This window comes from Patagioenas fasciata, chromosome 17, assembly GCF_037038585.1.
Source record: "Patagioenas fasciata isolate bPatFas1 chromosome 17, bPatFas1.hap1, whole genome shotgun sequence".
Classification (NCBI taxonomy): Eukaryota; Metazoa; Chordata; class Aves; order Columbiformes; family Columbidae; genus Patagioenas; species Patagioenas fasciata.
Window position 1 is genome coordinate 4,918,655 of NC_092536.1, and position 25,318 is coordinate 4,943,972.

The 25,318-nt window shown below is 57.2% G+C and overlaps 1 protein-coding gene across 1 annotated transcript; it reads left to right on the top strand.

Annotated features, from left to right (window-relative positions):
* Positions 1-670: 670 nt before the first annotated feature.
* Positions 671-22,642, top strand: SH2B3 (SH2B adaptor protein 3). Its single transcript, XM_065851667.2, has 8 exons — positions 671-870; positions 7,303-8,088; positions 19,718-19,819; positions 20,084-20,175; positions 20,282-20,373; positions 20,549-20,751; positions 21,488-21,659; positions 21,960-22,642. The coding sequence occupies exons 2-8, from the start codon at positions 7,330-7,332 to the stop codon at positions 22,253-22,255; spliced, it is 1,716 nt and encodes a 571-aa protein (XP_065707739.1). The 5' UTR covers positions 671-870; positions 7,303-7,329; the 3' UTR covers positions 22,256-22,642.
* The last annotated feature ends 2,676 nt before the right edge of the window (positions 22,643-25,318 follow it).

The window sequence follows — 25,318 nt, forward strand, 5'->3', positions numbered from 1 at the left end:
TGACCTGATCCGCTCCACCGAGCGTGGGCAGTGTGCTGCGGTGCCTTTCACAGCAGGCTAATTTCCTCGATCGAAAGGCAGAGGAAAATTATGAGAAACAGGGTTTGAGACGGCGTCTCGCCCACTGTCTCCGCTGCAGAGCTCCCTCGGGTGCCAGCCTGCAGAGCTGTGGGAGGACGCGGCCGGACAGGAACAAGAAAGTGGGGTGTTTTCCTGCACAACACCCCTCCTGAGCCCCAAAACGACCCCGTGCCTAGGCTGCCTCCCTCCCCTCGAGGGGCAGGGACCAGGCTGGGGCCAGGAAGGGCTGTGGTACCCGGATCCCTCCAAATACACAGAGAAAAAAATTATAAAAGCCATGAAAACTTTAAAAAAATTAAATAAAACCAACCCCCACGAGAGCGCAGCCGGCCTGTTTATGCCGCTGCCTCCGCGGGCGCGGATGCGATAAGATAAAGGCGCTGACGGGGAGGGGCGGTGCGGAGCGGTGCGCACCCGCGGAGCTGCCGGCAGGGCCCGGACGGACAGACGGACTGACGGACAGGCGGACTGACTGACCGATCGACGGACGGACGGACGAACGGAGGGAGCAGCCCCTCCGCTCCGCCCCCGCACAGCCTCCGCCCTCGGTCGCGCCGCTCCGGTTTACATAACCCGCCCAGGGGCCGGGGTCCGCGCCCTGCGGCTCGGCGGAAATGCGGAGCCGCCTGTCCCGGTTTCCTGCTTGAGCCGTACCGAGCCGTACCGAGCCGTACCGAGCCGTACCGAGCCGTGAGCCCCGAGCCCCGCCTGGTCCCGCCCCGTCCCGTCCCCGGCCGCGCCGCCGCGCTCCACCATGGGCGAGCGGCAGCCAGACGCCTTCCTCTGCAGGTAACCGCGGGCGCGCAGCGGGACCGAACCGTGCTGTACCGGGCCGGGGAGGGCTGTACCGGACCGTGCTGGGACGGGCGTGTCCGGGAAGCGGCGGCTGCAAAGCGAAAGTGGCGGCGGCGTCCAGGGGGAGCAGCGCAGCGGCCGCTCCTCCTGCTGCAGCCCCGGGAGCTCCGGGCGCGGAGCCTCTCCCGTCCCCGAGCCCCCGGGAGCGTGATCCCCCTCTCCTGCGAGCCCCGAGCCCTCGGACCGATCCGCACCTCCCTGCACCCCTTTTCTGCGGGAGGACACTCTTATCCCGGGTCTCTTCTTCTGGTTCCCTCTGTCCGGGGGCCACGGTCACCCTCGGGGATCCCCATCCTCCCAGCACCCGTTTACCCCATCATCCCTCCCTGTTCCAGGGGGCCTCTTCCCCTGTGGGTGCCCCAAATCCCGGGGATACCCATCTTTCCAACGCCCTTTTACCCAGAGCACCCCCTCTTCTAGGATCCCTGTTCCCCTCAAGGTCCCTCATTTCCCAGCATCCCTGCCCTGGGGACCCCTGATCTAGGGCTGCAGCATGCATGGAGCCAGCCCTGCCCCTCTCACCAACCTGCCCAGAGCCTCCTGCAGCCCCTGCTATGGGGGTGGCCCCTCTTGCATGGGGTGATGCCCACCTGCCCCAGCCGCTGTTGTGGGGTGCTGCCCTGCCTATGGGGGCCATGACCTGCATGTCCCTCCCACTGCCCCCTTGTCCTCTGCCCCTGTGCCCACTGCCAGCAGCAAGCAGAGGTGCCAGCCCGAGCCTGCCAGGCAGCGATTCTGGCTTTCTGCTCCCTGCAAACTTTGTTGGCTCACAGGCAGTGCCTGGCTTGGCCGGGACAGGGGCTTGGAGCATGAGGCCAGTGCACCAGCGGGCAGCAACCCGACAGCCTCCCCGTGCCCTGCCAGCATGCCCAGTCCTGCTCGTGCCAAGCCCTGGCAGGGTCACCCACAGAGAGCCCAGACCCTTTGGCTCTGGCAGCGGCATAATATGGTCATTGCTGCTCAGGCTGGGATTTACTGTCAAGGAAACCGGGACGAGTTGTTGAGCTGCGATTTCAATATTGTTGTTGGAAATTGATTCAAGATGTGCTGGAGTTGTGGGATGGTGGCCCAGGGACTTTGTGGGTTGCTGCACTTAGGTAGGAAAAGCAGGCAGAGGAAGAAGTGGCTGGCTTGGGGACCCAGCACTGCTTGCCCTCGTGTGTCCCCGTCTGGCGTTGGGCTTTGGTGGCAGGTTACGATATTGGAGTTTAAAGGCCTGTGAAATTACTGGCAGGTTTCACTTTGACTTGTTCGGGACTAGATGAACGCCTCAGATTTCTTTGTAACTTGCTTTTGGTGTGAGAGAGCATTGTCCCTGTGCATTCCTGCCACCCTCAATGCTGCTTTTATTTTCTCCTTTGCTTTTATGTGTTTATTACCTCTAAAAAAAATCATTTTGGTTTCGCTGGATCCCAAGGAGCAATGTGTCTGCCAGTACTGTGTATTGCATCGTAGAAACTTGGGGGCAAGCACCAGTGGCTTTTGAGGAGACTTACATCTTCCTCACCCAGAGCAAACCCTCCCCACCCACGCACCCACATACCCACGGGGCTGCCGGGACTCATCCTGGCACTGCGTAGATGTCGGGACAAATCCCAGCAGATGAGACAAAGTGAAAGCACAAGAGCTCGGTGCTGGCGGGGTTTGTGGTACCGCCAGCGCTGCCGTGGCTTGGTGAGGAGGAAGAGCCAAATCCGGCCCTGGGGAGGCTGATGTGATGGGGAGGGAGAGCAGGGTTGGCGGGGGGGCTTCGCTGCTGGCTGCTCCCCCCTGTCCCCAAGCAAAGCTGGGGACCCCCAGCCAGCCGCTCCCTCGGGACTGCTCCCTGTGCCCCGCTTCTCCCACACCCACACCACAGCAATTCATTTTGTGCAACAAAACAAACCCTATGGAGAGAGGCCACCCCACTGCCGGGCTTTTCCCTGCAGGCTGTGGGTGTAGGAGAGCACGATGATGTAAACTGGGCTGCAGGGTGCCAGACGCCACAGTGATGGGCACTGGGAGGAATGGCAGCAGGCAGAGGGTCTTTGGGGAGCTGGGCTGGCCGCAGCTGCTCATCCCAGTGAGTTCCTGTGGGCCAAGTGAACCTGGAGCTTGTATTCTGCCCGTGGTGGGTTTGGGATGTGCTGTCTGCATCCCATCTGTCCCAGTGGAGCAATCAGGGGAAGCCAAATGTGTGGATTTCCCCTGGATTTGAAATGCCGTAGGATCGGCCGTGTCCCCAGAGGTCTGCAGCGCTGTTCAGCCCACGCAGAGCCGTAGATTAAGGCCAGCTCTGGCCTTTAATACAGCAAGCTGTGTAGTGCCGGGTGTTCACGTAAGGAGTGTGTATGTCCTGTGAGAAAATGGGAATAGGAGAGCAAAATTAGCCACCCCCCACCTCCCAGCTTTTAACCTGAGTACCTAAGAAAGCACAGCCTATATGAGTATGTGGTGGGGTCTCTGCAGCCTGCTCCTCTCTTGCTTTTGAGTTTGTCAGTTCAATTTAGCGGAAGGAGAGGGAGGGAAGGTCCTGAGACCCCCAGGCTCCTCCAGCTTTCATGCAAACAGACAGTGGGTTGCAGGGAGTGATGGTGCTCAGAGATGCGGTGCTGCACCCTCACCCTCTAATGAGACCCCAGAGAATCCACACAGGGGGCTGCTCCTAGAGAGAAGAGCAGGATGGTGCTGGGCAAGTTCTGCTGCGGGTTGTGCTGGCCTGTCACACAAATGGCCTTGGCTGATTTATAGCGATGCTGTAAATATGTGGTGGCTGTTTTGGGACCCTGTTCTACTCCTTACCTCCCCTCAGTCCCCCCTGGGCATGTGGGCTGGGGCTTTCTGTTCTGCTTGGGGGAAAATCAGCAATATTTACCCCACTGGTGAGAGCAGGCTGCTGGAAAGGAGGAGAGGCTGGGCTAAAGGGCAGCAATAAAACTTCATGGGGCTTTCCATGGGTGCAGCGTCAGGGCTGCTTTCCTTGGCTGTGCTCGTTCTGCAGGGGACGTGCTGTGAGCACGTCATGTTGTCACCCGGCTTGCAGGAGGGTGAAATTGGGGTGTTCTCCTCTGTTCCCCTTGTTATTCCCTATTGGGAGGCTGCAGCTGAACCCTTTCCCACCTCTCCCCCCGCACCAGACCTTCCTGCATCTCTGAGCAGCTGCATCTCATTCCCACCCCCAAATGGCCACCCCTCTTGTCCCCCTCTGTGCTCCCAACCCCGGGTCACATCCAGCCAGTCCTACAGCACCTGCTCTGTCCATCCCCAGCAGATTGGGATGCAGAGAGGGGCTGCACCAGCACCATCCCAGGGGGATGCTCCACACCACCCAGCCCTTAAGAGCCCACCCCCGGTGGGCTGGCCCCCCCGAGACCTGCATCCCCCCGAGCTCCCCGCACCGGATGCTCTCCCATTGAAAAGTGCTGTTCATTGTAACCCAGCCTTTTATAGCTGACTTGCGAGTGGGCTGCAGTGCTGTGCCAAGAAAGGCTGCTGCCGGCTCAGAATAGCTCTTTTCATGGAGGACATCCTGGGAAGGAACAATGTTCCCGCTCTTGGGATTGTGGGAACTTTGTATTTTTGCTACTCGGGATGCCGGGAGCTGCGGGGCTGGCGAGGGTGTCTCCCAACCCTTCGCTTTGCTCCCTCCTGAAAATAGTCCTGGGGGTAAATTTTAAATAGAGTTGTGCTTATAAAAGGGAGCAGAAAATGCCACCGGCTGCTTTTCCTCCAGTTGGGAAACAGTTGTTTCTGAGAGCGCCGGCACATAAATCAGATTTCCCATTTACATTGCTGCTGTGCACTTTCCTGGCATGGAGAGTTGTGGCGAGGAGTTGAGGCCAGTTTCATTTTCAGATCGCAGCGCGCTGGCTGCACTGCACATGCTCCGGCGTGCCTGCGCGCACCCGCGCGTGAGCGTGCCTCTGCACCGGCCCCGGCGACACCGGCCCTGCTCCGTAACCCTTCCCTTCCAGGCTAAATATTTGCAGCACTGGGTGCTGGAGGGTGCCCTTCCTGCACAACGGATGCATTTACTGGGATTTTTGCCACTACAAAGGCACAAATAAGCCATTGCCGGATCCAAGCTGTGGCCTCAGGCTTGCTGTCCCAGCCGGGGCAGTGACACTCGCCAGGTTGGGCAAGAGTTTAATGCAATCAGCTGGGGGTGGCTGGGCTGCAGGGCTGGATCCTGCACAAGCTGGGGCTCGCTGCCCCAACCACATCAAAGCCAGCCCGTGGCAGGTCCATCCCGCTCTTCCTCGAGCTCCTACCCCAGCACCCCAAACCAACGCCAGCACCCCAAAGCAACCCCAGCCCCCCAGACCAGCCCTGAGACAGGACAAGCTGGGTGACGGACAGCTCTTGAAGTGACAGGGGGTTGGACATTAGCCCCCCAATCCCAACCAGTCTGTGGTGTGTCCGAGGGTGGGTTGGATTCTCCATTTGATGCAAATTAAAGCAATTAGCTGTTGCGACAAGTCCTTCGACTCAGTGGTGACGCACAGGACGGCCAGGAGCCCCTCATGGGAACGTATGGGGTATAAGGGATGCGGATGTAAAGCCAGTGGCCGCTGAATTCCAGTATCATGGAGTGTGACGGGCTGGAACAGGGAGAAGCCCACACGGTATCAGGTACTCGGCATTGCTGCGGAACATCTCTGCCAAAACCTGGGGCCATCGGAGGAGCAGGATGCTCAAGCGTCGATTCAGCCGGGATAACTATTCCCACGTCAGAAGTCTCTGGGCATGAGCAGGGAGGACGGCATCGTGGTTTGTGCGGGCAGGAGGAAGCACCAGGGGTATATTTCCCATTGTTGTGCCATTTGGAAAAGTCACGTTGTTACCGGAGATGGCCTTCAGCTGCTTCCCACCTCGTGCTGCAGGTGAAGCCCGGCTTTTCCCACACCGCAAACCTCTCCTGAAGCCGGTGCAGAGCAAGCCTGAAAGCTTGGAAGGTGAATTCCCTGTGCTGGGAATCTCCCACCCATCTGAGGAGCCATCCACATGGGTGCCCCTCTTCCCTCTGCGTTTTGGGGGGAGCGCCCCGCCGAGCGTTCTGGTGGTGCCGGCAGCCACGGTGGCGATTCCTGGGCGCACGGAGGAAGCGGGAGCACAGGCAGAGGATGCTGAGTCACGGGCAGGCTGGCGGTGCTGATAGACGCCGGCACGGGGGCCCCGCCGGGGGGTTCAGCTGGGCCGCGGAACATGGGGCGCACGCCCGGCACCGCCGCAATGCCGGCCGGCTCTGAGCCTCAGGCGGCTCTCTTCTGAGAAGCCGAGGCCCAGCGGGGCTGGCAGGGGGCAGATAACATCTCCCCTCGCTGAGAAACTTCACAGGACGTACTAGGAAGGGCGACGGGTGGGCAGAGATAGAGCTTCGCTTCCCAGCCTTATCGCCTCCCCGACTGCAAACCAGATCTGCTGTGTTCTGCATCGTCCCGCTCGCTTCCTCCTGACCTCTGTTTATTTTTTATTTCCTTTAATTTTTCCTCCCCTTGACAAATGCAATCACTTTTCCTCCCCTCCCAGCAGCCAGGGTGCTGCTGGCGGGTGGCTGGAGTTTTGGGGAGATGGCGGTGCCCGTGCTGGCGCGGCAGGATCCAGGTGGCTCGGCTGATGTTTCCTGCCCGAGCGGGGTGCACAGCCCCGATAAGTGCTGCGGGCGAGCACGAGGCTGGGCGGTGAGCAGCATGGTGGGGAACGCTGCTGCTGGGCCCAGCCGGGCACGCCGGGGTGGCTGCGCGCCAGCCGTGGGTGCCGTCAGATTGGCCTCGCAGCAAAATCTGCTCAGGGCACAGATATGGTGTGGTTTGCCAGAGCGCAGCGGCCCCTCGGAGCATCCCCCCAGGGACACATGCTCAGCCCTGGCCATGCCGGCGGTGCGGCCGCGTCTCCCCAGGCCAGCGGGGCTGCGTAGATCTGGCAGGCAAGGCAGCTTCGTCCCTGGATTTCTGCAGCTTTTCGTGTTGTTTCCTCCCCTCCCGCCCCCACTCCAGCTTTATCAGCTCCGTTGAAATAGATCCCTGGAGGGAAACCCGTCGGCACTGCGAAGCGTTGGCAGGAGCGGAGCGGATGCAGCCGGGCCAAGCGTCCCTGTGGGACGGCGGGCAGCTGCCGGCGTCTGTGCTGGCGGGAAGCGGTGCTGACACCCTGCTGCGGGACCTGCCTGCACCCCACCTCACACGTGGGGAAACTGAGGCATGGCCCTACGAGGTGTGGATGGGGATCCAAGGCTCTGCAGTGGGGCTGGGTGCTCAGCATCTTGCATGGTCATCGGTGGCAGGGGACAAGCTGTAGTGGTTGCCTGCACAGCCATGCCAAGGGGCTGTCGGGGCTGGGGGGAGGCACTGGGGCTACCCTGACACCCCTGTGTGCTCTGTCTTGCAGCACGGCCGCCTCGCTGGAGCCACGGCAATGAATGGGCACGCTCTGCCGGCCGGCACGCCAGCACATCCCCGGGGCTGGCATGAGTTCTGCGAGCTCCACGCCATCAGCACCGCCAAGGAGCTGGCGCGGCACTACCTGCGCTTCGCCACCGAGCACCCGCACCATGACCTCCTGGCTGCTGAGAACTTCTCGGTGCAGTTCACCGACCTCTTCCAGCAGTACTTCTGCCACGAGGTGAAGGAGGGTTTCGCCATGAACCAGCTCCGCATCCTGCCCGCCGGCCCGGCGCGGGATTACCGGGAGACGCACCGGCGGCATACGGACGCCTCTTTGGGCACGGCGGCCACCAAAGCCGAAGTGGAGCTGGGTGCCCATCCCGAGCAGCCCAGTCGAGCCCCTGAGACTGCCCCAACGGGGCTGCGCAAGTCCTGGAGCTCGGAGGAGCTGGCGGGGCAGGCGCGGCGGCCGTTCTCGCTCAGCCAGCTGCGCAGGAGCTGGCGCAGCCTCTTCCGACGACGTTCCTCGGATGCCCTCCTCGGGGATGGGGACGGGGAGGTGACGACAGAGGCAGCTCTCAAGCCAGGACTGGGCAAGCGCATCCTGCCATGGGGGCTGTCACGGGAGCAACCCCCCGAGGTGCGCAAGGAGGGGGTTCTCAAGTATGGGCTGTTGGATGAGAGCTCCCTGGACAGTGGGACGCGCTGGCATCGCTGCCGCCTGGTGCTGCGGCGAACAGGGACACCAGAAGGTGAGGAGTACGTGCTGGAGCTATTCGACCCACCCAAGGTAAGGAATCATAGAAACATGGAATGGTTTGGGTTGCAGGGATCTTCCCAGCTCTCCCAGTGCCCCACTGCCATGAGCAGGGACATCTTCACCAGCTTAGGTTGCTCAGAGCCCCATCCAGCCTGGCCTGGGATGTTTCCAGGGATGGGGCATCCACCACCTCTCTGGCCAACCTGAGCCAGGCTCTCACCACCCTCAGGGGCAACAATTTCTTCCTCATGTCGAGTCTGACTAACATATCGCCAGCTATTGCCTATTTTGGCCAGAGGGACGTTGTGGGTCGCTCAGCAGTGAGTTGGGCATGATACCAAAGTGACAGCACATTCCAGGGGAGGAGCAGGGACACGGTGCATCCCTGATCACAAGGGATTGTCACCATGAACGGTGTCCGGGCACAAGCCCAGAGACCAGACAGGTTTGCTGTGCTATTGCTCATTCTCCTTGGTGAACATACAAGGCTGCATTGTGTATATTTGAGACCTCAGAGCCACCGCTGCGTGCTCACCTTTGGGTGGTGAAAGGTGCTGTGACCATGTGCCAAGGACGACGCGCGTGCTAATTATTGTGAGCGGTCGAGATTGCGTTTCTCCCTGCTGGGGCCCCAAAGCTGGGTTTTCCAGCTGGAAGCAGAGCACATGCTCTGCAAGCTGATGATAGAGGCTGGTGGGTTCCATCCTGCTTGTCCCCAGCCCCACGGACCCGTTCCAGCAAGGCAGGGGGGCAGCTTGTCTGGCGAAGCCCAAATTCACCCTGTCCCCTCTGTGCTGTGGCTTCAGCAGCCAGGGCATCTGCTCACCTGGGCAAGCTGGGAAAGGAAGGGGAAAATAGAAATTAGGCTCTGTGCCTTCCTCTGCTCCCTGTGGGACCTTTAAGGGAGTTTAATTTTATTTTCGCAAGTACTTTTGTGGTTAGAAATTGAAGTCTTGACTACCCCGGGGAGCTCCCATGGTGCTGAGGCACCGGCTGGAGCGGAGATGATGCAGGATGTGAGTGAGCAGGGAGCGATGCGGGGGGAGCCGCGGGGTTTAATCTTTAAAAAGACAGTTCCTCCACATGGCAAGTCTTCTGCAGGCCTGATGGGCTGGGTTTTCTCTTTTTTTCTTGTTTTTTCTTTTTTGGTGCTCATTTAGCTTTGACGAACTTGTGCTTGGGAAGGAGGAAGCCTCGGGTACAGCCAGAGTCCCATCCCTGCCTTTGGGCTGTGTTTGCTGCTCACTGCAGCACCGTGCCAGGGAGCAGCTGGCTAAATTCCTGCGAGTTCTGTCAAACAAGCCTATGTTAAATATGAAAATAAATAAATAAATAAATTAGAAACACCCAGATTCTAGAATCTGAAAACCAGTTTTGCTCCGTTGTATTGGGCTACAGTTTGTCCCAATGTCCACACAAAGTAAAAAAATAAGAAGGCTGTCAGGCCCTCACTGCATCCCCCCTGCCCCCAGGACCTGGTGCTTGCAAACACTGCTTTTTCCTTTTTTTTGTCTTTATTTCTTCCCCTTCCCTCCCCTTGGGAAGCACACAGCACATTCCTCCTCTCTGCACAGCCCTGGCTTTCCCCCGTGGGTGGGAGGCGTTTAAAACAAGACATTTAGCAAGTCCCCCCGCCGTTCTGCAGCATTATTCCTGGAGGTTTGCACCAATTCTCCATCCCGCAGAGATTTCCAGGGGTGTCACTGTCACTGTGAGGTGGGGGACCCTGGGGTCCCCTGGGACCTCGAGCCTGGAGTTTTCTCAGCCAGGTCCATGGAAAAGGGGATGTTCCTCCCTGGATTTTGCGAATCTCTGGAATAAATTGCTTCCTGTGCAAATATTCTCAGGGCGGGTCCTTCCTTTCTAATTAACTGGGCCAAGGCCAGATTCTATCTCCTTTATAGCAAAGTAAATCCAGCCCCTTTCCAGTAACTGTGATTGAATTTTGGGGGTGGTGGAAAGCCCTGGGCTGTGTTGGTGGGTCTCATTCCCCAAAATCAGCAAGAACGCAAACTGTGGAGCAGCAGGAACAGAAAAGCTTCTTGGTGGCTTTTTTTTGGTTTGTTTTTGCTTTGGTTTGTTTTTTTTTTTCTCCTTTAAAATAACTAAATAATAACCAATATCTCCCTGAGAAAGGCTGCAGGGAGCCCCCTTGATCCTCCAGCCCTGGGATGCTCATAGAGCATTGCCGCTGCCTTTTGCCCATGTCGTGGATCTGTTCCTGATTTGAAGATGCTGTTAATCTTTCATAATGATCAATGGTTTTAAATAAGCAACTGTAAAAACACCCCAGGGGGGTTTCCATCCCTGGCTGGTCTCTGGACTTGGTCATCCTCAGGGTCTCTCCAGAAGTGCCCTCCTCTTCTTCCATTCTACTCTTTAAATAGTAAGATGAAAATGGAAATTCAGCTGAGCCTCACGGCTTTACAGCATCAAGCACACGAATATTCAGCATGTTGGATGACCTTGGAAAAGCGGGATGTGCAGGGAAAGGGGTGGCCCTATGCGTGTCCTGCCACAGCTTGGCTGCCGCTCCATTGCTCTGCTTTTGGCAGCTTTTATCTTATTTTCCCCTCTGTTTTCCCTCTGGCGCGCTCCAACAGGGCCTCTTGACCTAATCCCATAACGTGCCCAGCATCAAAGGGCGCAGGGCGCTTTGAAGAGCCCTAATCCCATTTTTGCTGCCTGGGTGGCTGCAGCCGGCGCTGCGCGGGGCCAAGGGCTGATGAGTGCTGGCGCTGCCGGCGTTCCCGGTGGCACTGCCTGGTGTGGGTGTCCCATCCCACAGGGATGTGCTAATCTTGTGGGAGCTTCAGCCTGGATGAGATGGGGCTCCCCTTGCTTGCGGCTGGTGTGGGGTTGGTTTTGGCATCGCTGCTTCTTCCCTCCAGTGCTGGAAAAATGATGTTGGCTAGGAGGGATTTGAAAACGATGGGATGCGGAGCAGTCCTAGGAATGGAATGGATGAGGGGTGCCACTGCGCTCAGGGCAGCTGGCACAGGGCGGGGGACACGCCGGAGGGTGCCATGGTGCAAGAATAGGTGTCAATGCTCTGTGGCATGAAACCGTCCTGATGTGCAGAGCAGGGGGCTACTGGGGTATCTATAATGCTTGTATGTGTGTGTGTGTGTGTATATATATATATACATGTAAAACCCTGGGTATAGGCCTAGGTGTGGATTCTCTGATGTGTAGCGTGAGGGTAATGCTTGCTGATGCTCCTTGCTTTCTATGGAGGCACTAAGTGGTTTCTCCTCTGCCACAACCTTTATTCTCATATAACATGTAGGACTGGATAGCTCAGAGGCCTCTCCACCTTCATAAATTTAAGCCAAGGTTGGCAAAACAACCTTGAATATTTTAGGGCAGCCCTGTGGGGTTTTGGGGTGCTCCGATCACCAGCTGAGCCTCAGTCCCAAGCACCTTTTGTATGGCCAAGTCCTAAACTCCGTGAAAACTGTGATTTGCAACGGAAACGTCCCAAGCTGTTTCTGTTGACCAGATGTTTTTACAGGAAGGGGAAGGGAAATGGGATTTGCATTTGTGCTGGTTTCTTTATAGCATTTTAATGAAATCCAGTGCATCCCGTAAATTGACGGCACGCCAAGACAAGCCGGGACGACTCTTCCGCTGCAAACCCGTGGTGCCTGTGTCATGGCTCGTACGTCTTCAGCCGTGGCTGCAGGACGAGCAGTATTTTTATCTCCGCTCAGCCTGAGACTGCTTTGACTTCCTTTTTTTATTTTCTTTTTTTTTTCTTTTCCCCTTCCTTTCACCTGAAGCTGGTTTCTGAGAACTTGTCGCCTCGTGAGCAAGCAGGTCCTGTGCCGCTGGGCTCTGATTTTCAGCACCTGGGGCTCCACATGGCAGCCAACCAGCCGTGGGGTGCGGGACATCCAAGCATTCTGGTCCCTGTCCCCATCCCAGCTCCTCCTGGAGCTGCTTTGTACCTCCAGGAGCAATTGGAGCCACTCAAACATGGCCTTAAGTGACTCACCTGAGGATATGTGGCAGAGGGAGGGTTGGAGAGGCCACGTTTTGGGAAGCCTTGACGCCAGCAGCAGCTGTGTTTGCACCCCTATGCCAGCAAACCTCCTCTTCTGCAGCACAACACTTTGCTTCAAATCCAAACCCATCTTTCCTTTTATTGGTGACTTGTAATTATGCTTAAAAACTGGATGTGCCAAATTGGATGCACAAATGCCCTTGTTGCTGCTGCAACCCAGGGAGCTCCTCTGTTCCTGCACAAAATGATGCAAAATGGTGTTTTCTTCCCAGGACCACAGGAGTGGGGCAGCGAGTGCCCCACAAAGAAGAGGTTTTTTTGGTCATGGGAAGCATCTCAATGTCCCATCATTGCCGTGGCCTGGGGAAAGGCACATTTGTGTCAATCTGGATCCTATTTGGTGTTCTCCATCCTGTGAGCTGAAGTGGGCTGGACCATGTGTGCGCCTGCCCTCATCCCCATGGTTCACCCAGAGGTGACCTGGCTCACACCATATTTTTTTTTCCTCCCCTGTTGCATTAAAAAATGTTGAAGGATCCCAGGCTGGCAGGGGGTTGCTGCCTGGATCCTCCAGCCAAGAGTGATGCTGTTGTGTCATCCCTTGGTGGCTGGACAGCATGTGGCCAGAGAACTGCATTCTTCCCCTGGCATCCACTGGAGTTGCATCCATCTCCCCGCATCCCCAGGGCCCACATCCTTCTCCTGACATCTCCAGGAGCTGCATCGTTCTTCTGGTAACCCTAGGGACCACATCCTCTCCCAGCATTTCCAGGGGCCACGTCCTTCTCCTGGTGTCCCCAGGATCTGCATCCCTCTCCTGACAACCCCAGGGATCACATCGTTCTCCTGGCATCTCCATGGACCACATCCCTCTTCAGGGACTGCATCCCTCTCTTGGCATCCCCAGAACAAGAGTTGGGAAGCCTGCTGTGGGGTAAGAGCCCAAGAGGTTTGGGTGAATGGCATTTCTCTCAGGATAGGCAAAACTGCACCCAAAGGCGCGCAGAGCTGCACCCAAAGCCTCTCGCAGACTTTCACTGCCGAGCGGGGCGGGCGGCACATCCCCTCGCCGCTTCGCTTTCGGCACCGTGACGCTCGCTGTTCTTCGAAGGTGCACGGGGCTGGGCGTCCTTTCAGCTTTTTGAGATTTTGGTGGTGATTTTCCCCCCCCCTCTTCTTTTATTTGGTATCGCAAAGTGAGGGTGCACGGGGGGGAAGGCGATGAGACAAAAGGTTATTTGTCATTTATTAACCACAACTTTTTCCATCCTTGGTCATGCACGGAAAAAACACTTTTAGCAGCATAACCACAGCCCTGGCGTTAATTGCTGAAGAGCAGAGTTTCTTATTTTGGAAACTGTGTTGCTGGGATGGAGCTCGCCAGGGCTTGATTGGGTTGTGAGGGGAAGGGAGCCGGATAGATCCCCAACCTGTCAGTTCTTCGGGTGCTGGGGCTGTTGGGGTTTGCAGGAGAGGGCTTGTAGGGTTGATTTTCTTTTTAACCCCATCCTTTAAAGTCCGTGTCCCATCGCTGTGACCATCACAATGGTGATGCTTTGCTGGCAGCCGGGTCGTCTCCCTCATGCGGCTGCTGCAGAGCCGCTCGGGTAGGAAAGCATCACGTACAAGGCGAGAAGTGAATGAAAAATGGAGATATTAAGTGCATCACAGGAAAAAGGACTGGGAAAGAGCTTAAGGATGGCGCCGCTTCCCCCCCAAACCTCCTGCATCTTGGGGGTGCCGGTGGGCGCAGGAGGCTGCCGGGTCCCACTCAGCCCTGACAGCTGCTCTGAGATGCCCGGTGGGGTTTTTTTTGGGCTGGTTGTCACTTTTTTTTCCTTTTTTCTTTTTTTTACGGCCCAGGATGTGGTTGCTGTGAGGCAGAGCACTGCTATTTCTTTTTTCAAAGGTAAATATTTATGAGAGCCTGCAGAGGCAGCGCAGGGTCTGATGGATTCATCCCGGCAGCGAGGGCTTGGCCGGGGTACAACCCGTGTCTCCCCACTGGGCAGCGGGTCCCACCTCCCACCACTGCCCGTCATGGGCATCATAATATCCAACGTCATCTTGAGATGATGGTAAAAAATGAAGCATTTTGGGCAAGACCTGCTTTCTTCAGCCAGGCAGGACGCAGCACCGACCAAGGGGTAGGTCCTGCTTTGGGGCCAAAATACCCACTCAGGGGACTGAATGCTCCCATGTGGGAGCTTCTTGTGTTGTCCTGGGTGATGCAAAACCCCCGGGACATCTTGGGGACCATGGGGACCCTGTGAGGTCCATGCTTGACACCCCACATCCCCCAGCCCTCCAAGGCTGGGTTTTGGGGTGGCTCAGTCCCCGGCTGCAGGCGGCTCCCGCTCGCACACAGACACCTTGTTTACTTTCTGTGCTCGTTATTTATTCCAGGAAATTATTAAAGCAGCCCACGCTGGAAGCGAGTTTGGCTTAAAATAAAAAAATAGGGCTGACGAATGCTGCCTGTTTACAGATCCTGTTTATAGCCCTTGTCTTCCTAAACCCTGCTAGGAACATGAGCTGCTGGGTGCTCTGGTTTTGGGGTGCTTTGCAGGGTTTTGGGGAGGGAATATTGACTCATTTGTGTGGAGCCAGTGGCTACTGCCTCGCTTGGTGGAGGTTTATTGATGCACAAAAAGGGGCAATTACCTCTGAGGATGGGGAGGGGGTTTCTAAGCAGAACCCCCAAATCCCTTCCCATGGGGATGGATTTACCTGGTGGCTTGTGGGGTTGCGTTTTGCAGCGCTACAGGTTTAGTTTAATCAGAAATAGGGGCTCGCTGTGTCGATAGGGGTCCGGGCTGTGTTTTCTTGCGTTGCCGTTTGCTGGCGCTCGGCAGCCGCTCAGGATGGGAACAGAAGGTGCTTTGTGGCTTGGCCACCCTTGAGCCAGCTCTTCAGGCCTGCACAAGGGTGCCTGTTGTCACCGCTGAGCATGGTCCCCTGGGGGATGGCTCTGTCCCCTGCCATGCGCTTCGGGGAAGCTCAGAGATGGGCTGTCTTGGAAACTCTTTTGTCCCTTTGGTGTTCGTGAGCTGAGGATGCTGCTTGGGGCTTGGGGTGTGCAGAGAGTGGATTTTTGGGGAGGTGATGGCCAGGGGCTTGGGGGCTCGAGCTCACAAAGCAGCTCGTCATCTCTCCTGTTTCTCTGCTTAACAGAGGCGGGGAAACCTCCTGCACCCAGCACCCCAAGCCCAGAGCAGAGAACCTCATGATGGTGCTCATGGTTGTTGTCAGTAGGTTTCAGAGTGAACAGCCTCTGCATGCAGGCAGAGAGGCCAGAGTGTACTGCCCTAGTTTTTTGTGTGATTGTCAGTGGCTGTGGGGTGCAGTAGGCCTGTGAGAAGCTGGGGCTGTGCAGGGGAATGACCCAAGTCAGCAGGAGCCCAGACCCTGTCCCCAACACCAGCACGGGGCTGCCCGGGGGGACCTGTCCCCTGAGGATCAGCCGTGGTGCAAACGCCTGAGGAGGAGCAGCGGGATTTGCTGTGCTACCAACCACATGGAATGCTGGGATTAGCTGCTGGAGGACAGAGGCTGGGATTAGCTAGGCTGGGATTCACTGGGCTAGGATTAGTTGTGCTGCAAACCTGCAAGGCTGAGCGCTGGTCTGAGCCATGGTGCAAATCCATGAGGATGAACACTGGGCTGAGCCGTGGTGCAAACACCCAAGGACACGTGCTGGGATGACTGATGGTGCAAAGTCCTCGAGGACGAGCATTGATTTTAACCATGGTGAAAACTCCCCAAGAACAAACACTGGGATTACCCGTGGTGCAAACACTTGAGGCCAATTGCCAGTGCAGCAGATATCTTGTATCCTCCAGTGTGACCCTTGGTGTCAGCCCAGGACCCCAGTGCCACCCTGCTGCCCTGCGCTAGAACAATGGGATGTGTTTGCCCTCTGCTTCACCTGGCATCCCCTGGCACAGCCTCCCTGCTCCTGCGAAACTTCACAAAACTCCCCGGGGCCGTGGGCATGGGATGTGGTTTTATACCAGCATAACTGGCACTTGCCCTGCTGCAGATCGTGGTGACCTGCCTGTCCGTCCCTCTGTCTGTCTGCCAGACCCAGGCTCATGGCAACTCTGTCTTAGGTCTGTCCCTTGCCTAAGGGACACACGACAGGTTCCGTGATTTACAAGATGTGACAAATCTTGCCTGTATCCATCAGAGACCTTGCACAAGGGCCTGACTCAGAGTGGAAGCGAAAGAGCCAGCATGGGGAAGTCCCCGGTGAATGGAGGGGCTGGTGACAGTGGCCACCGCTGTCGAAGGATTTGCTCTCTGCTCCGCACAGTCTCGGCCTGCTGGACCTGCCATCATCACTGTGTCACCACCATCACAGCTGTGCCACCACCGTCATCACCATACCACCACCATCATTGTGCCACTGCTGTCATCACCATGTCACCACCATCACTGCTGTGCCACCACCGTCGTCACCATGTCACTGCCGTCATTACCATGCCACCACAATCATTACTGTGCCACTGCTGTCCCCCCCATGCTACTGTCACCTTTGCCAACTGGGGACTGGGCCCTGGCTCCAGCGTCCTGGTGAGACCTTTCCCAGCACGTGTAGGTGGGCTGGCAGGAGCTTTGCTTCCAAGAAAAAAATAATGTATAGAAATCCAAAATATCCTTGTCAGAGAGGTGTAGGGGACCCGCCGTGGCCATCCCAGCCTTCCTGGGTGATGGTTTTGGTTTCCCCGTGACCGCTTGCATGTGAACGCATGGAAGGCGAGTGGAAAGGTGGCTACCGGGGTGCTGGACGGAACGTCACCCTGAAAGGAGCTGGCAGCACCATGGCCCTGTGTGAACACCAGGAGCGCAGAAGGCGGCAGACGCAGGAGCTGTGGCGAGAGCTGCTGCTGGGGCTTTGCCAGGTGGAAACACTGCAGCTCCGCTCCGCGCCTGCACCGCCCCGGCGCAGCTGTGACCCTGTGACCTGCAGCTCCCGGCACCACCACAGCACCGAGCTGCCGGCAGCTCCTTCCTAGGTTTGACAGATGCTGGCAAAACCCAGCGTTCTCCCGGTTGCCCTGCCCTCCCCAGGTGCACAGAGGCCACAGGTGCTGCGCCGCTGCTCCCGGTGACACTTGTTCTCCCCGTGCTGCACCGATGCTCCCTGTGACACCCCACAGGGTCCCCCCAGGACCGGGGATACAGGGACGTGGGTTGGGGGGTGCAGTGGGGTGTCCCCCCTGAATCAGGCTGTGGGCTCTGGCAGGATGCTCAGGGCAGGGAGCAGGAGGAGGATTTCACCCTGGGGTCATTTTCTTCCATCTTCCAGTTTGTCCCATGTCCCCAGGCACTGAGGACAGCTCTGGCCTGCCTGGAGGTTTGTATTTTTAAACTCTAGAAAAATTCCCTGCAAAGAACAAGAATACAAATCCCGGGGGGCAGCAGACCGCTGGTGGGAAGACACCGTTCTCAAGCACTAAATTTAAGTAGGTGCCGAGAGCTGGTGTGGCTCCTCTGTCCCCAGCTGATGGGACTGTTGTCCCGATGGGTGTGTATTAGGAACAATTTCTTCCCCAAAGGGCTGTGGGGCATTGGAACAGGCTGCCCAGCGCAGTGGTGAAGTCACCATCCCTGGAGGGGTTGGACAGACATGGAGATGAGGTTCTCAGGACATGGGGCAGTGCCAGGGGTGGGTTATGGTTGGACTCAATGATCTGGAGGGTCTTTTCCAATGGAAATTATCTGCTTCTAAGTCTCTGGGGTGGGAGCTGATGCTGACAGGGCTGGCGCTGAGCTGGGTCAGCATCCTAAGCACCCTGTCTCACCCCAAGCTGGGCCAGCCGGGGGGTACCCAGCGCCACGATGCTGCCGTGGCACCTCTCTTGCCGGGAAGGCACCCGTGGGTGCCAGGGGAACACGCGCTGTGTTGAATGTGCAGTTTTGGTTACCGAGAAATCCCTTTCTCGGTACCAGCTGCCATCGAGCAGGGCATCTTGTGGTCAGGTGCGGCGGTTCGGGGGCGGGGGGCACCGTGCCTGCGGTAGGCACTTCTGCGAAGCCAGACTGGTTTTTCGGGCACAGTATCTCTCTGCTGCATCATTTCCTTCTCCGTTCTTACTCCCTGTCTGCGCTCTCCTGGGGGAGGGACACAGCTGAAGCCCGGGGGCTTCGCCGAACTCCCTTTTCCTGGAATTTCCCACTTCCTAGGAAAGCGAGAGGCCGACTCCGCGCTGCGGTTGGGTTGTGTGCCGATAAAACCTGCCATACCGATGAGTTTGGTGACGTGCTGGCTGTCACAACCCAATGTGTGGGAAAGCAGCCAAGGATGGGCAACCCCCTCGGCTTTGTCCCTGCAGGACTTTGCACAGGACACAGTCACCTTCCGAGGGTGGCAAAAACTAATAAAACTCCTTCAGGCTAAGGCAGCAGCTTGAGGCACCCCCAGCCCTGCCAGCAACAGTGATTGCAGCTGTAGCTGTAGCTGCAATCAGTGTTGCCGGGGGTGCCGCGAGCCGCCGCGGTGGCACCAGCCCTGTTGCAAAGTGCCGTTCAGCGAGCGACTTCTAAGAACTTTCTTTTTGGCGCAGCTCGGTGCTGATAAGGGCTGATCCTGTTCACACTGTGTTTCCGGCCCCACGGTACAGCGAGTCCTGGGGTGAGAGTGTCAAGGGAGGAAGGTGGGGGGGGGTGGAAAAAGAAAGGTTTTTCTTTAAAAAAAAAAAAAGCACAACCAAATGTGGTTTGGTTGGGTGACCATGGAGAGTACCGAGATGCTGGTGGGGACCCCGTTGGGGTCATGCAGCTGACTGGGGACATGGCAGGGGTGACTTTGCCACGAGCACCACAAGCTGGGAGCAGAATGAATGTGCTTTGGTTGGTAAATGCCATTGGACGGCCAAGCGCCTGCAGCCCGCTGTTGTGGGGGCTGTGGCCATGGATTGAGGTGGCACGGGGTGCCGTGACTCAACCGGCTCTATTGCCTGGGTATCCCAGGGGTGTTTGGCACCCAAGAGGGTCGCTGGCACCCCGGGTACAGCCCGGTCCCAGTGGTCAGCAGCTCGATGGCCAGTGCACGGGGTGACAGAGGGAACTGAAAGCTGCTGGGACGGGTATTCTTAGTCTTTGTGGAAGTGTTTGCTCAGCGTTTTGTCATCTTGCCTGTGTCAGCACCAAGCCAGCTGGGTGGCCGCGGGGAGCTCTCGGCGTGCCAGGCTGAGCCCCACACCCATGGGGGGCTTCCTCCTGCACCCCAGTGTCCCCAGCACTGCACGGTCTCCCCAGAATACACTGCCATGCTGGGAACCCCCGTCTCTCTCCTCTCCTGCGCCCATCCTTCTGCTGCTGGGTACTTGGGGACACTAAGATGGGTCCTTGGGGACACTAAAATGGGCCCTTGCTCTGGGCACCATGTGGCCCCCCTGAGGTGCCCCAACAGTGGCCAGGCTGTGCTTTGTGGGGTATTTCCTTGCCACACAGGGTATTTCCATACCAGTGAGGTATTTCCCAGCAGAGTGGGGTATTTCCATGCCTTGGGTGGTTCCTGGCAGGCTTGAGCCATGTCCCATCCCATCCGATCCCACCCCATCCCATCCCATCCCCAGCAGGACACGGGGTGGTGTTTTGGGGCATGGGGGGGTCTGGACTCAGCTCAGCCACCGCTCTCCCCACCAGGGCTCCAAGCCGAAGCTTCTCGCCGTCTGCTCTGCTGTCCAGGAGGTGCGGAGATGTACACGCCTCGAGATGCCCGATAACCCCCACACCTTTGTCGTCAAGGTAAGACCTGGCCGAGGAGGGGTCCGCTGCTGGCCCCGAGGCCTTTCCCACCCTCCAGGGTGCATATGGCTGCTAGAAGCTCCCGTGCCAAATTTCGGTTCCTCTTCCCAGCTGTTGGGGGGGTGCAGGGGAGGATGTGGCATTCGCGGTGGGGGATGCTCTGCCCCGGCTGCGGTCAGGGTTGGTGCCCAAGCACTGAGGTGGGTGGGAGGAGGATGCACATCTCTCTCTGAAGCCCCTATGTCCCTCTCCTGTGTCTCCCAGGTCACCAATGCCACTGACATCGTGTTCGAGGTGGGGGACGAGCAGCAGCTCAGCTTCTGGACGGCTGAGATCCGGGAGTGTGCACGCAGGGGGTAAGCGCCCGCTGGATGTCCCCAAGCCTGGGGACAGGGATGGCTGCTCTGTGTCCCCCAGTCCCCTGCCGCCAGCGCTCAGCCTGGCTTCTCCCATCCCCGGCAGGTCTGACACAGGTGACCCCGAGGTCGTGGCGTGCCGGCACCCTGACCCTGCGGCTGCCAGCCCCACCACCAGCACTGACACCCCCGGCCAAGGTGAGCAGCGGGGACACCGGGGACCCTGGGGACAGGACATCTCTCACAGGGGGACACTGTGTCCTGCCGTGGCCAACCGGGCTGATCAGGTGTCCCCAAGTGGGGGGCAGAGCCAGCAAGGAGGGGGACGGGGATGGGGGTGATGGCATCCCCACTCATCCCCGTGCTCCGGCAGGGAGCCCGGGGGAGGCGGCGGGGCCGAAGATGGAGCAGTTCCTCTCCTCCTGCCCCTGGTTCCACGGGCCCATCTCCCGTGTGAAGGCGGCTCAACTGGTACAACTTGGGGGACTGGAGGGACACGGTGTCTTCCTGGTGCGGCAGAGCGAGACACGCCGCGGCGAGTACGTTCTCACCTTCAACTTCCAGGGCAGAGCAAAGGTACGGGCGGGAGAGGGGCTGGTGGGGGGAAATCTCACAGGAGCCCCTTGAGCAGCCCCCCTGCTGCGGCATGGTCTCTGTCCCATCATGTCCTACCCCATGGAGATAGAATCACAGAATTATTTTGCTTGGAAAAGACCCTCAAGGTCATAAAGTTCAACCGTTAAACCACCCCTGGCACTGCCCGTTGTCCTTGAGAACCTCATCTCAGGTCTGTCCAACCCTCCAGGGATGGTGACTCCAGCACTGCCCTGGGCAGCCTGTTCCAATGCCCCACAGCCCTTTGGGGAAGAAATTGTTCCCAAGATCCAACCTCAACCTCCCCTGGCGCAACTTGAGGCCGTTTCCTCTGCTCCTGGCGCTTGTTCCTGGGGAGCAGAGCCCGACCCCCCCTGGCTCCAAGCTCCTTTCAGGCAGTTCAGAGATCAGAAGGTCTCCCCTCAGCTCCTGTTCTCCAGCTGAACACCCCAGATTCCTCAGCCGCTCCCATCACACTTGTGCTCCAGCCCATTCCCTGGCTTCATTGCCCTTTGATGCTCTTTTGGTCCCTGCCTGGATGCTCACAGAGGGCTGGTGTTTCTGTGCCCTCTCCTGGGCGGCAAAAGAAAGCTGCGCATGCAGCACATCATGCTAAGGCAGCTTTTCCCCCAACCCCCAAATATCCCTGTGTCCCCCCATCATCTCCTCCAGCAAGGGAACTGGTGGAATGGTAATGGGTCCCTGCTCCTCCCCACAGCACCTGCGGCTCGCGCTGACGGAGCGAGGCCAGTGCCGCGTCCAGCACCTCCGCTTCTCCTCCATCCTGGAGATGCTGCACCACTTCCACCGCTACCCCATCCCGCTGGAATGCGGGACGGCCTGCGATGTCCGTCTGTCCAGCTACGTCGTCGTCCTGCCCCACCCGCAAGGTACACGAGCACAGAGGGACGGGAACATTCCCCTGGGGTGCAGGAATGGGGGGTCCTATGTCCCCGGGGTGGGTGCACGTGCACCAGATCCGGGTCCTTTGGCTGGGGTGGAGGTGGAAACATTGGGGCAGCGGCACAAAAGGTGACTCCCGAGCTCCTGGCTTCCTCGTCTAAGAAAGAAGCCTCTCCAAACCAGCGGGTGCAGGATGTGCCCCACACCCCAACCCCGATCCCCGCGGTGTGTTGGGACAACGGGGCAGGAGCATCCCCTGACCCCCTGTCTCTCCCCTCCGCCCGCAGCTCCCGGCTCCACCAGCACTGTCCCTCTGTCCCTGCCCGTTCCCAGCTGGAGCCCAGAATTCAACCACATCCCTGCCAGCTCCTCCTGCCCCCACGGCCCCGCCGAGCCCCCTCCAGGCCCCCCGCCGGAGCAGATCTTCCACCTGGTGCCGCCGCCGGCTGAGCTGGTGCAGAACCTGCGCCCCGGCGGGGCGGCCGCGGCCCCCGGCCCCCGGCACCGCAGTTCGGACTACGAGGTGGAGGCACCGGGCCGGGGCCACGTCCGCGCCATCGACAACCAGTACACGCCGCTCTGACGGGCACTGGGATGCACTTTCGGGTGGAGAAATCCTCGAGACTTCCCACCGAGAGAAAGAATGTACCTTGTTTCTTCCTTCTGGTTAGGGATGATTATTATATTTTTGCAAGGAAGGGGGTAATTTTTCACTCCGGTACGGGTGTGCTCCCTCTCTTCGGCCTGTTAAAGGGCCTTTTAATTTTTATTTTTAATTTCTGTTGTTATTATCAAAGCTTTCTCGTTACTGTTTACACACGCCACTCGTGCCTGTGCCCCTGTGCGCCGAGCATCGCGCCGTCGGGCTCGGTCTCTGCCTGTCCCTGACATGACAGCGCCCGGCGGAGGAACCGGGGTCTTGTGTTACAGCCATAGAAATGGAGAAAGATAAAAAGAAGTGGATTGTAAATTCATCGACCAGTTGCTGCTCTGGGCCGCGCCGGCGAAGACGAGCAAAGCCCGACCTGCCGGAGCTGAGCTCTGCGTCGGGCGGGGATGATCGTGATCAGAGTTTGGGCTTTATTTTTAGATAAGGCAAAAACTGGCTTTTCTCGCTCTTCTTTTTTAACCCAGCACAGTTGCAGTCGCTCCCTGCGCCAGCCAGAGAAATACTCACACCATTAGCCTTGCTAATTAAGACATGAACACTAACTGCTGCATCGTTAATAATGTCACTAGCTGAGAACTAACACGGAGACTGACAGCAAACGGCTCCTCCCGGTGACGGGGACATTTTGTCCTGGTGATGGAGGCCTTGGAGGCACAAATCTAACGTGAGCTTTTCCCAGAAACACTTTTTTACCTCTCCAGCACAGGTGCTGCCACCTCCTTCTCACGTGCCTTTTTCTTTGTCTGTTCTCTCCTATTTTTATTTTTATTTTTAATTTAATTTTTTTTTTAATTCTTTTTTAATTTTTTCCTTTTTGTTTTTTGGGTTTTCTTTTTTTCTCTTTTTTCCCTTTTCCTTTTTTCCTCCTTTTTTCCTCCTTTTTTCCTCCTTTTTTCCTCCTTTTTCCCTCCTTTTTCCCTCCTTTTTCCCTCCTTTTTCCCTCCTTGTTTTCTCCTTTTTTCCCTCCTTTTTTCTTTTTTTCCTTTTTTCCTTTTTTCTTTTTTCCTTCTTTTCTTCCTTTTTCTTTTTCCTTTTTCCTTTTTTCTTTTTCCTTTCTTCCCTTTCTCATTTTTCTTTTCCCTTATTTTTATTCTTTCTCCTTTTTCTCCTTTTTTCTTCTTTTTCTCCTTTTTTCTTCTTTTTCTCCTTTTATTTTCTCCTCTTTCTTTTCTCCTCTTTCTTTTCTCCTTTTTCTCTTTTTTTTCCTTTTATTCTTTTTCACTTGTCTTTTTCCTTTTTCTTTCTTTTTCCTCCCTCTTCCCCCCGGTACCCAAGCTCTTGCCCGTATGTAAAGCCGAGCACCAGGCTCTGGCAGGCGAGGGGGCGCCAGCGCCATCCCGGTCCCGTCCCCTGCAGCCCTGGCTGCCGCTTCACCTGGGGCAGCGGGCGCAGCCGCCCCAGAGAGGGAGGAACCGCTTCTGCGAAGCTGCCGCTATTTTGAGAATAAGGAAGGGGCCGGGGCCGTTGCGACACACGGGAGGGGATGTTCGCAGCACCCAACTTCCAGATTTCTCAGCTCCCCGGGATTTTGGATGCAAAGCTTGCCTTTAAATGGCCTTGCAGGGAAGCCTTTCATTTTTGTTTTTCCTTGGCGTTGCAGGAGAGGTGGGAGCCCTCAGGAGCATTAACATTTAGGAATTAATTTGAAAGCGAGCAAACAAAAAGCCTCGTGGGTTGCAGTTAGGGAGCTGTGCAAAGATCCAGGCTCTAGGCAGGGCTTTGGGGTTAAGCCAGCGTGGGGTAAGCCCGGTTGGTAGCCAAAGGCCGAGGGGCCGAGCTCTGCTCAAGGGCAGGAATTGCCGGGGACAATCGTGGTGCTGCTGGGCTGATGTCGCACAGCAGGAGCCAGGACCAGGCAGGGACAAAATAGCTGGGGCCAAACGCAGCCCAGGGAGCGAATCTGGGTTTAAAAGTAGTAAAGGACAAGGGCTGAGAGAAGCAGGATCCCATCGATGTGAGGTACTGGTTAGGATTTGTATTTAGTGCCTCCCCATCTCCTGCCCCTGCTCTCTCCCAGGTCTCCTCTCCTTTGTGCATTTAAAGCAGGCAAAGTAATCCCACCCCTTACCCCATCATTTTCTCTGTTAAAAAACAACTTGAAAATGGATATACGGGGAGGAATCCCGTATTTCAGTGGGGACCAGCGTTTCGGCACATGCTGTCACACACTCTTGAAACAGGAGTGTTAGAAGCAAATGGCACTGGCCGGTCGCGTCTCCGGCGCTGCCAAACCCAGAGAAACAAAGCCAGCCCTGTCCTGGGCTGCAGCTTCTCAGCCAAATCCACATCCCCTTTTTCTCCCCAGACCCACACAAAGGCTGCAGGGAATGGCAGGAGCATGGAGCCGGGGTTGGTTTGTGCCTTCATGGTCCCTTCATGGCTAACAAATAACTCCCCATGGTCTTGTATTTATTTATGGGGATGGAGAAGGGGAGGATGCACAAGTTTTCAGCCCCTTTCCTTGCTTGGTGCGTGGTTCATGGAGCATCCACGCCTTGGAAAACACTTTTATATGTTAAATCTTGCTGAGGTTCAAAGAGCTGATTTTTTAGTCCCACTGAGCTCCAGGTGTTCAAAGGGGTCTTTCCCCAAAAGACGAGGTGGGCTCATCCAAATCACCCTGTGCTCAAAGCATCTGCAACAAAGAGCAGGCTGGGAAAAGGGATTGATATTCACAACCAGTGCAGCCCTCGCCAGATAAATCAGATGCTGCTGGGACGGGTTGTTTTGGCACGCCGGGGCTTGTTGTTCAAGTGCCAGCAAGGAAACATGCACACGCATGTGGTATTTTTAACCTGCAGTTTAATTGCAAGGGGTTTCTCCGTGGTTTAAATGGAAATTGCTGTGCTTGATTAGCAAAATATATGTTGAGTTCATTACCACCCCAGCAGCTGCTTCCCCTGTGCAAACAAACTCTGGTGGATGCGAACTCCCGTTCTTCCCTGCTCGTGAGCAGGCAAAAAAGTTGCTCTGATT